This window comes from Phalaenopsis equestris, unplaced genomic scaffold (assembly GCF_001263595.1).
Source record: "Phalaenopsis equestris unplaced genomic scaffold, ASM126359v1 Scaffold000002, whole genome shotgun sequence".
Classification (NCBI taxonomy): domain Eukaryota; kingdom Viridiplantae; phylum Streptophyta; class Magnoliopsida; order Asparagales; family Orchidaceae; genus Phalaenopsis; species Phalaenopsis equestris.
This window is the reverse complement of record NW_018164444.1, coordinates 35,353,420-35,363,592: the sequence shown is the minus strand read 5'-3', so window position 1 is coordinate 35,363,592 and position 10,173 is coordinate 35,353,420. Positions and strand designations below refer to the sequence as shown.

At 34.7% G+C, this 10,173-nt stretch overlaps 1 protein-coding gene across 4 annotated transcripts in view; it reads left to right on the top strand.

The window, feature by feature from the left end:
• Positions 1 to 1,169: 1,169 nt before the first annotated feature.
• Positions 1,170 to 10,173, top strand: part of LOC110024818 (helicase protein MOM1-like) — a 71,955-nt gene continuing 62,951 nt past the window's right edge. For all 4 annotated transcript variants that reach the window (XM_020724994.1, XM_020724986.1, XM_020725008.1 and 1 more), the window contains exons 1-4: positions 1,170 to 1,321; positions 1,842 to 2,462; positions 2,612 to 2,976; positions 3,137 to 3,288. In XM_020724994.1, coding sequence (XP_020580653.1) covers positions 1,856 to 2,462; positions 2,612 to 2,976; positions 3,137 to 3,288 — 1,124 coding nt within the window. In that variant the 5' untranslated portion in view covers positions 1,170 to 1,321; positions 1,842 to 1,855. The remainder of the gene's footprint in view (positions 1,322 to 1,841; positions 2,463 to 2,611; positions 2,977 to 3,136; positions 3,289 to 10,173) is intronic.

Here is a 10,173-nt window from a genome sequence, read left to right as displayed (position 1 = left end):
TTTTTTTTCTTTTGTATTTCTTTTGGTTTTCTTTTGAAGTGGTTTGGAGGTTCATGGATGTTTGACCTTATAGGTTATTTTGGATGGTTTGTTTGCCACTATTGATTGCTGTCATATGTGAAATCATAATGAAGACAACCAAGTTTCTTTCTTTTTTGTATGCTATGATTTTTAATGTTCTTTTGAATGACCTTTTTTGGTGATATGTATATGCGACACACATGAACTTGATATTATATGGGTTAAAGGGAACAAATAACTCTTTTTTATAAGGTTAGTGGTCTTCTTGTAGTGACATATTCATTGGTCTATGTACTGAGTTTTCTGAGAACTCATAGTTATATAAAACTATAATTAATTATTTATGTTATCAATGTTTACTTGTGTCATGTTTAATGAGTTGTTTTTACAATATTCAAGAAATATGAGCTCGAAGATTTTTGGTACCTCTTGAGGATTGCACTGCTACTGTGGACTTCAAAGTTCCTTGCTAACTTCACGTCAGCCACATAACTACTAGAGACAGTTTTATAAGTGCCTGAGGAGAATCATAAAAAACTGTGACTATTTTCGATGGGCAGATAAACTGGAAGATTTCACCATTGAGAGTGATTGAACATGAAGAGTATCCCTAGAGGACTGCTTAACTCGTGTCTTACGCCGTTTTCATTTTAAAAATAATATTATCATATTGTCAATTGTTATTTTATTAATATTTTTCTTAATTTTAATAATTATGCTACTCACTGTTAAGTGTGGTGTATATCTTTTTTTTTTTGGTAATGTTCTTCATCTAATTTTTGCTTTTAAAGTATACAATGTATTAGTATGAACAATTATGTTGCAAACAATATTACTATTCAGAAACATAATAGTATTTTTTCAGAAACAATTGCCGCATGGTTATTTTCAAAGCTGCATAAAATAAACAGATATTTAGCTTATCCACAAAAACTTCTAGTGGTTGATACTGCACAACAGCTTATTATTAAGTCACAGCTGCCTCAAACAAACCCTTAAAGAAGAAAAAATTTAAACTAATTGTTTAAGTGTATGGAAATTTGTCCATGAAGGATGTTTTTTTTTTTCAGTGGAGCAAATAAAATTGATGCATCTATTACTTTCTATAATTGGGTTTGCAAGGTCCATTGTATCCGTTCCGCAAGTCCTCTTTCTTCCGGATTCCCATAGTCTGGTCTGCGCTTTATCGACGGCCACGCCGCCCCATTCACCGGTAAAATCTCGGCTTCCTAACCGGCGACTCAAAGGCAAGAGTTTCCGGTCGCTGCAAATTACGGCAATTTGTGGCTCGCGGATCCGAGTAAACATTCTTCGCTTTCTTCTCCGTTTCTTATGCTTGATTTCAAACTGTTTTTGGTGAGGTAGTTCACTGCTTGTTTATCATGATCGTCTGTTCAAATTAGAGTTATATACCTGACCATGCAGATTAGCACCTTTTATTTTTATTTTTGGAGGCTTAGTGGGGATCGTCGGTGACAAGGTATTTGGAATGGTACTTCATTTGCTAGGGCTTTGGTCGTGGATCTGGTAAAAGCCGGTTTCTACTTGTTTTGACAATGTTGGTTGTCTCTACCGTGATTTATTTTCTTTTTGGGTTTGTAGTTGGTAGTATTTCTCCTTGCGGAATTCTTTATTTTCTTAGGCTAAACATAGGGTTCTCTCGACTCTTTTAATGAACTCGTCTTTTGAAGATCTTTTATGTTTTTTCTGAAGTCACATGAGTCCTTTTTAGTATTATTTTCTTCATGTCCTGTGCTAAGCATAGCATCAGTTAGGTAATGTAAAACACAAAAAAATCAATTCTTATGTCTTTTGTGCAGTTTTCCTGCTGCTGATGGCTAGTGGTACTCGTTTAGCACGTATGAAGATGCTCGAGGATGACAGCGCCTCGAAGCGTAGAACTAGAAAGCTTGTTAAGTTAAGTTCGCTTTCTCCTTCACAGAAGAAGCTGGGAAGCACAGGAAAGAAAATACCTGAAAGCCCTGTTAGGAGATCAGTAAGAACAGAACGAGTTGAATCTTCAAGTACTAGTTCAAATTCTAAAAGTCCTGTTAAGAGATCAGTAAGAACAGAGCGAGTTGAATCTACAAATACTAGTACAAATTCCAGAAAATGTTCAAATCCAATCACGTCTAAGAATAGAAAGGTGGATGAAAATATAGGCCCTTCAAGCTCTTCGGATAAAGCTAAGAAGATTACAAGCCCTCAAACTAAGAAGAGAAAAGTGGCTGGCCAGAGTGTCTCTTCAAATGCCAGAGATTTCACTGGGAGTGCAAGCCCGCAAGATAAAAAGAGAAAGATGAGTGGAAAAGATATTGTTTTAGGAGCAAATGATATGAAGAGTGACGAAAGCGGTAAGATGAAGACAATCCGAAAACATTTGCATGTTAGGACTTATAAGAAATTGGTCAAAAGACAGACAAGTAAATGTGTAGGCGGAGGTATGTGATTGTAATATTGTAGAATTGTTTGTTCATTGCTGAAATATCGTTTTTGATCTGTCTATACCATTGATACACTTGTTTTATACACGTAATCTTTTGCGAACCTTTTGTGTTCTTATGCTTGCTCTTCTAACTTGGAAATGTAGGTGGCAGTGATTTGTGCCTTCAAGAAGACAGTCCGCTTCAAATGTTTCTCTCTGATTTAGGTGCCAATATATCCAATAAACAGGAGTGCGGAGACGGTAAAAGGAATTTACAGGATGATGGAGATACAGGTGCAGAGACTGTAGAGCCACTGGACAGAGAAGTTTTAACAAAAACAGGGTCACCGGCTTCTGATTTCGATACCCATGCTCCTTGTGATGAACTTCGTCAAGATAATTTGACAAAGTCTAGTATTAAATATAAAAAAAGGGTTCCCTGTGGCACATCAGTGGAATCACCTGGAAAAGATATGCAGCTTCATGAAATTTGTGTGGTGAATGGAGAATCTTCTTCTCCCATTATAGAGGTAAATATGATTTTATAAAACAAAATTTCTTAAATGTTTAGGTAAACCAGGTATACTTTACTGTCTTTTTTGTAAAGAGTGTGTGTGTTGCAATTCCTCCCTTTGGAAATTCCGTATGCTAATTGTTTTTTTTTCTATCCATTCTTATCAACATGCAAAGGAACATGGTGTCAGTGATAGTGAAGTTCGATATGATGATTCCACCGAGAAAAACAGTAATATTGATTTGAAAGAATGTTCGTTTCATTCTCAGTTTGTCGTTGCTCTTATTCCAGATATATGTTTGGTTTGCAAACAACCTGGACAACTCATGTAAGTTCTTTTTGCTTTGTTGAGTATTGTTTTGGGGCACTTTGATATTTCAAGTTTAACCTGTTATAGTTTTATGTGATATGTTTCCATGAGATATATCATGCTTAAGTAGTGTTGTATTCAACAATTACTGTTATAATTTTAATTTTGATATTGTACCTCCTTATGAATTATTTATCAAAATCATCATTATGTCAAGTTAAATTCAAATTGATTTTGTTTTTGATTATTTATTTATTGATTTATAAATTTATAGAAAGAAGTTTCTCGAAAAAGTAATTCCATCAACATATTCATGGATTTATTAATGATCTCTTTCTTTAAAGAAATATAAAAAACTAAATTTAATCTATTGGATAAAATATAAAGATTCTTAATTCATTGTGAGTAATTTTAAATCATTTAAATTACTTTTTATTAAATTTTCTTTGCTCATATGTAAACATATTTTATTTATATATATTTGTGGCTTGTTGGTTATCAAATGAAAACTTGGTGGAATCTAATCAATATAAAATTCAGGTTTTGTTCATCACTCTCTTGAAATTATCTAGTGTATCCATTAGCAAGCTATAAGAATTGTCATTACTATTTCATGCGTTGTGTCCCACTGCATTTTTTTTTGTTTGAAGGTTAGGATAACCGTTCTCATTAATAAGAAATATAGATTACATAGTCAATTACAAAATAAAAGGAAAACATTAAAAATTGGGGAAAAAAATGAAATACAATTGGTTACACAGAGAAAAGCTTTGTGAGTGATACTTTATATGTGAATGCAGATTGAAATTTGTTTCTTCTCTTTTGAATTATCCTAAGGTATGCATGATTGATGTTTTCAATCCGAATGTTTTTTTTTTTTCTGTTTTGCTATTTGAAAAGCATTTAGCATCTGTTCCATTCCAAATGAACTACTCGGAAGAAAGGAACAAGATTTCTATGAGCTCCTGAAAAAATTCTTCATATAAGTGTCTCTTCTTGCAGAGAAGACAAAGTGTACATATTCAATGGAAACTGACAACGCCAAAAATTTGTCTCTGCGAAATATCACAGATATGCATTAATTAGTGAAGATACGAAAATCACTTCTAACTTATCTATGCGCATATCAAAGTAGCAATTTTGATGATCTCTTTGGAATATGAAGAGACCTTGTTAGGATTTTTCTTATATATATGAACCACAATGTAGTTTTAATTTTAATTGGAATAATACAATTCCAATTCCAAGAGCAATGAGCCCCCATCCATTAATAGTTTAAGGAGTTGTTAGAGAGAGAATCATTGAGAGAAAGATTCTATAAGGAATTCCTTGAACTTAATCTTTATTTAATTGATTAGTAAGGGAGAAAATAATTTCTTTCATACCATTAAAGTTAAATGGAAAAATACCTTTATGTAAACTATATCAATATACACTAGCAGTGGTAAGTGGCTACCAAATTATTGGAATTCTCGAAATAGGTAAATAGATTTGAACTAAGAAAACAATATACCACCATTTAACCTTCCAATTTATATTTAAAAAAATATGAATGAATAATTTTAGAAAACACTCTCATAAAATTGGAAGAATGAGACACATTGATTGACTAGAAATCAAGCGAGGAGTGTAAGTGAAAGTCTTATCCTGAATGATAGAACAATTTATCATTATTTAGTTATTAGAATTTGAAGTCCTTTTTCTAAGGAAAGGTAAGTTCATTATATTTATGTCTCTGATACCAAGACCTCCTAAATCTTTAGGATGACAAATATTTATCCATTTGATAATATTTAGATCACCACTTTACGTGTCACCTTTCCAGAAAAAATTTCTTCTTAGCATCAATATTTTTGATAAACCAATATGAAATATCTATGAAAGATGAATAATAGAGAGGGATTTCTGAATTTTTAAAATTGAGAAACACAATCCTACTATCTTTAGAGAGGAAATTAACTTTCTAAGAAGAGTTTTTGATGAATGTTTCAAATAAGATGATTCCAAAAATTTTCCTGAGGACTTTTGGAACCCAAAGGAAAACAAACTTCAATGGATTGCTTTATAAAGAGCAACCTAAGATACTCACTTGAAGTGTATTCTAACTTGGTAGCTTCCCTAGATAACTCAACAGGTATTTAAAGAACTTGGACTCGAGTCAAGTCACTTTTTCAAAGATGATTTCTAAAGAATATTATTTCAAAATTGGGTAGCTCCACAGAATAGGTGAGTTCATTCGTTAACTAAAGACTATTTATGGTTGGCTCTCATTGTTTGAATTAACAACCTTCAAACAATTGTTAGAAGAAGCAATATGAACATTTTGTGAAGAACATCAACAATAGTAATGAAAGAAGAGGAGAAAGTGGTTTTTAGGTAAGCCTGTTAGAACTTATTAATTGTATACTAATATTAACATTTACAATGATCTGGTGGTTGCATGTGGCATAGAGTTAATGATTTTTGCAATAAATTGCGATGGAAAGAAAAAACCCTAAAGGGCCACTAACAACTATCCTTAGTCTTTTTCTAAGTTCATCACGAAGAAAAATTTTCCCATTTTTTTGCTTTGTTGACATCAAGTCAGTAAAAAATCTCCCTATTAATAATAAAGATACCTTGAAAAAAATTTTAAAAATTGGTCATGCCTTGGATTATGTTTGCAAGCATTTTAGTTTGATTTTTAATGTATGGTCGAGGAGAACAATAGGTCTAATGTCCTTTAGAAGTTTGCTGTCTTTTCTTAAGGATTAGGAGAAATAAGAGAAGAAATAATACCAAGAAGAGTAGCCTTCAATCGAATATCTTTAGGTAATTTTAATTTATACTTTTGAGAATGACTTATGTATATTTTTCATGATGAGAATCACAATAAGTTCACTTTAATTATAATAATTGTTGTTTTTTTGGAGATTTTTACTGAAGATATTTGGAATTCTAAGAAGATTATAATTTAATGATTTGTCTAAGTAGAAAATGGTCCCTCTAATAGCCTTGAAAAACTTAACTATAGGAAAACATGAGCCATTTAAAGATAAATGATGGATTGAACTGTGTATGTAAGTTGAAAATCTAAAAATTTTTGATATCACTCTAATGCTTAATTTATGTGATCGGATTAATATCATGTTGACCTCATTTTGAGGTCTTCCTTACTCCTTCTAGAGTCTAGGATCTAGTCATAGGACTTTCCTATTGACTATCTTAGAGAACTAGTGATGGGACTCACATTATTTAGAAACTCCATTCCCTCTTAACTCTTTTGTGGAGCCTCACAAGGGTGGTCCAGGCCATCCACATTTAGTCGAGTGGTTATGATCTCGAGCTGTCATGGCTTGGTTGGGTGGCTAAGATCATGTACCATCACCGCTGGGTTGAGTGGCTAGGACCAACACGTCGGGGCCTTACGAAAGTTCCTATAGGATTTAAAAAGCCTTAGGACACCCATTATGATTTTCGTACATTTGTGCACACAAATGTCATAATTCAAACAACCGACACGCACAAATATCATAATTCACGTCACCTACATCTGTAAAGGTTTCATAATTAATCAAAATTTAAATCAATTTTCGAAATGATCGATCACAGACCAAAAATTTGAAAAAAATTCAATTTGGTGCTTTTTCAACCCGATTATCGATAAAGTTCTAACGACCCAGATGATGAAACAGACAGCGCCGACGTGTCCAAAATGTCTATTTTACTCAGGGAGGACTTCTATTTTTGCTATGATTTCATGCACGAGCGAAAAGTGAGCGAATCAGGAGATTTTAGTATTAAATATTATAAAATTAATAATAAAAAAACAATTTCATTTCTTCCTAAAACTCACGCTCACGCCTCTCGCACACCCGATCATTCCCCTCTCCCGTTCGCGAGACCCGTTGCTCACCCCCCTTCTTCCCAATCGCGGCCCGAGTGGAGCCCTAGCCTGTGGCTCGCCCCCCTTCTTCCCAGTCGAGGCCCGAGCAGAGCCCTAGCTCGTGCGCTTCCCCCTCTTCGCGAATCTTCTGGTTAGACCGCGAGTCCTTAGCGGGCGACTCCTCTTCTTTGCAAGCCGCCCGACTGAACAACTCCTCCATTCGTGGAGCGCCAGCTGGCTGCTTCCTCTTATTCGCAAAGGCTAGGCGGCCGTCCCTCTTCTTTCCTCCCATTCCCGATGCTTCTGCGCAACGGAATGGCGCCCTCCTTTTTTTCTTTGCCTATAAATACCCTACCTAGAGTAAGATTTGTGTTGTTGAAGTTTTGGTAAAGGGGAGTGGAATGGTTCTTGAGTTTTCTTGAGTTTTCATAAGAGGTAACTTTTCTTATGACCTTCTTTTCAATATGAAAGAATATGTATTCGCTTGAGGAAAGTACTTAGGGCTGTTTCTTGGCTTGATCTACTGGGTAGACTTTTCTTTTAGTTCATATTGCTGGTTACTTTGAGAATAACTTCATGATTACTTAGGCTTTTAAGGACTCATTATTCTTGGAGTATAATAAATGCTTTAGGGATGTTGCCTCTAGGTCGAATTTCTACATTTTTTTTTTCTCAGCAGCTTGAAGCTTCTCTTTTCACATGAGTCTCTCTCTCTCCCTCTGTTTCAACGCATCATGATTTTTTTTGGTATACTTTGAATGAATCAAAATAGCTAAACTTGGGTTGAACGAGTTGAAGTAGCTGGACTTTGGGGTTGGCATTGGTAATTGGAGCTTTCTTCCTTGTCACGTATCAGATTTTTTTTTAATCCAGTTTGTTCCAGGTGGAAAGTAAGCCGAGCCTGGAGCCAGATTTACACTACTCAATGTTTGAGACATGGTTGTTTGATGAGAATTATGTGGTAGGAAATGAGAACAATATGCTTGATATGGCTCTTGAGGGAGCCGAGCCATTTTAATTAATTAGAATAATCTTAGGAGTGGCTTTTATTCTGCATATATGATTCTGCAATACTGATTAAAAAGGAATTAAATTTCTTTAAAAAAAATTTACATTCATGCCACACGATTGTTCTTATGTATGTATATTTTACACTTACATTTGTGGTTTTTTTTGTTATATGCCATAAAAGATCTTGATGCCAGATGTGTGAATACATAGGAGTTAGAAAAACAAATTTGGATGACTAGAGCTTAGGTTACCCTTCATTAAAGTAATGAACATGACTTCAAGTAGTTTATCTTATTTTTAATGACTAAATTTGATAGCACGAGGGTTTAAAAATGTTGTTTTTGGCCTTATGTTTTAGGAGAGATTCAAGTGATGTTTTTGTCCCATACTTTTGCTGCTTTGGAAGGGATCTAAAAAATGCTTTGGCTTGGCACGTGTTCTCTAATTTGACACTGATTTGCTGCTAATTTGGCATCGTTTTATTGCTGGTTTTGGAGAATTTTTAAAGTGTTGTTTGGGTATGTTGAAAGAGCTGTTAGGGAACCTTTAAAATACGGTTTTGATATTCTTGTTTGCTTCTTTAGTTGCAATTTTGGGATTTTTTAAAACCATTTGAAAACCTTTGTTGGGCTGCGGTTTTGATACTCCTGTTAGCCTCTTTGGTTGCAGTTTTTGGGATTTTTTTTGAACCATTGGAGAGTCTTGTTTGGGGCTATTTTTGAACAAAGTTTGGGACTGATTTTAGCCCTGTTTTGAGCAGCTTTAAATGTCATTTTGGACTGATTTAGGTGCTGTTTGGAGATGTTTAAAGTCTCTCTCTCTCGGGGTTGGTTTGCCCATCATTTGAAAGTTTTAAATGCCATCTTTTCTAGCTTATCTTGAGGGCTTAAATACTGTTTGTTAGCTGATTTGGAAGGCTTTTCGTACCATTTTGTGGCATGTTATGGGCTGATTTAGATGCTATTTAGAAAGGTTTAAAATGCCTGTCTGTTGCGGTTGGTTTGTCCATCATTTGGAAGGTTTAAATGTCATCTTTTCTAGCTTATCTTGAGAGCTTTATCTACCGTTTGTTAGCTGATTTGGAAGGCTTTTCTTACTGTTTTGGGGCATTTTATGGGCTAATTCGGGTGCTATTTGGAGAGGTTTGCACACCATATGAGGCAAAAATTTGAGGGCTGTTTTGGGTGCTTTACAGGCTGATTTTGGCGCGCTTTTGGCATCATTTTAGCATTGCTTTGGCACCGTGTTGGGAAAGGGTTGGCCTCTTTTCTTTTCCCTCTGGTTCCCTTTCTTTCTTTTCTTTTATTTGTTTAATGAGTTAGATATGGGCTTATATTCTAATATAAAATGCACATATATAGCTTATGTTATATATGAACTATTAAGAAAAGCTGTAAGTTGGGCGGTCTGGGGTTTAAAGGCCGTGATGACAAAGTCATTCGCTAATAAAAGAAAATAATATTGCATCCTACAACACCGTGACTTAATCCAGGGACCTGGTGAGAGTGTAAGATGTATATATTATTTTCCGACACTAGGCTAGAGAGACGACCCCTTGCTTTCTTAGGTTGCTGGCAGTCTTAGCCCGATAGTGTGATCGACTCGTGGACGATCTGTTTTTGATATAACGATTGAACGTATATTTTCCTTACAACAAAAAAATAAGAATACTTTCGATTGCTAATTAAAACAAAACTATTTTTGTCTATATTCATGACAAACTACAAACTTTAAATGATACAATTTGATCATTCACTTGTCAATTACCTATGCTGGGCTACGAATTGCCCTTTTAAGATTGTCTTGTTGGAAATTTCTATTTGAATGTCAGGCTTTATGTATGTGGATGACCGACGGTTGCCTTCGGAGTCCTTCGGGAATAATTAAGTTGAGCCTACCCCGACCTGAATGCTTACTGTTTTCCTCGATTTTCCGTACGTTTTTCCTACGGTTTTCTTTGAGTTTTCGTGGGCACTTGTGATTTTCTTCGGGTTTTCCATGTGTTTCCTACGATTTTCTTTGTGTTT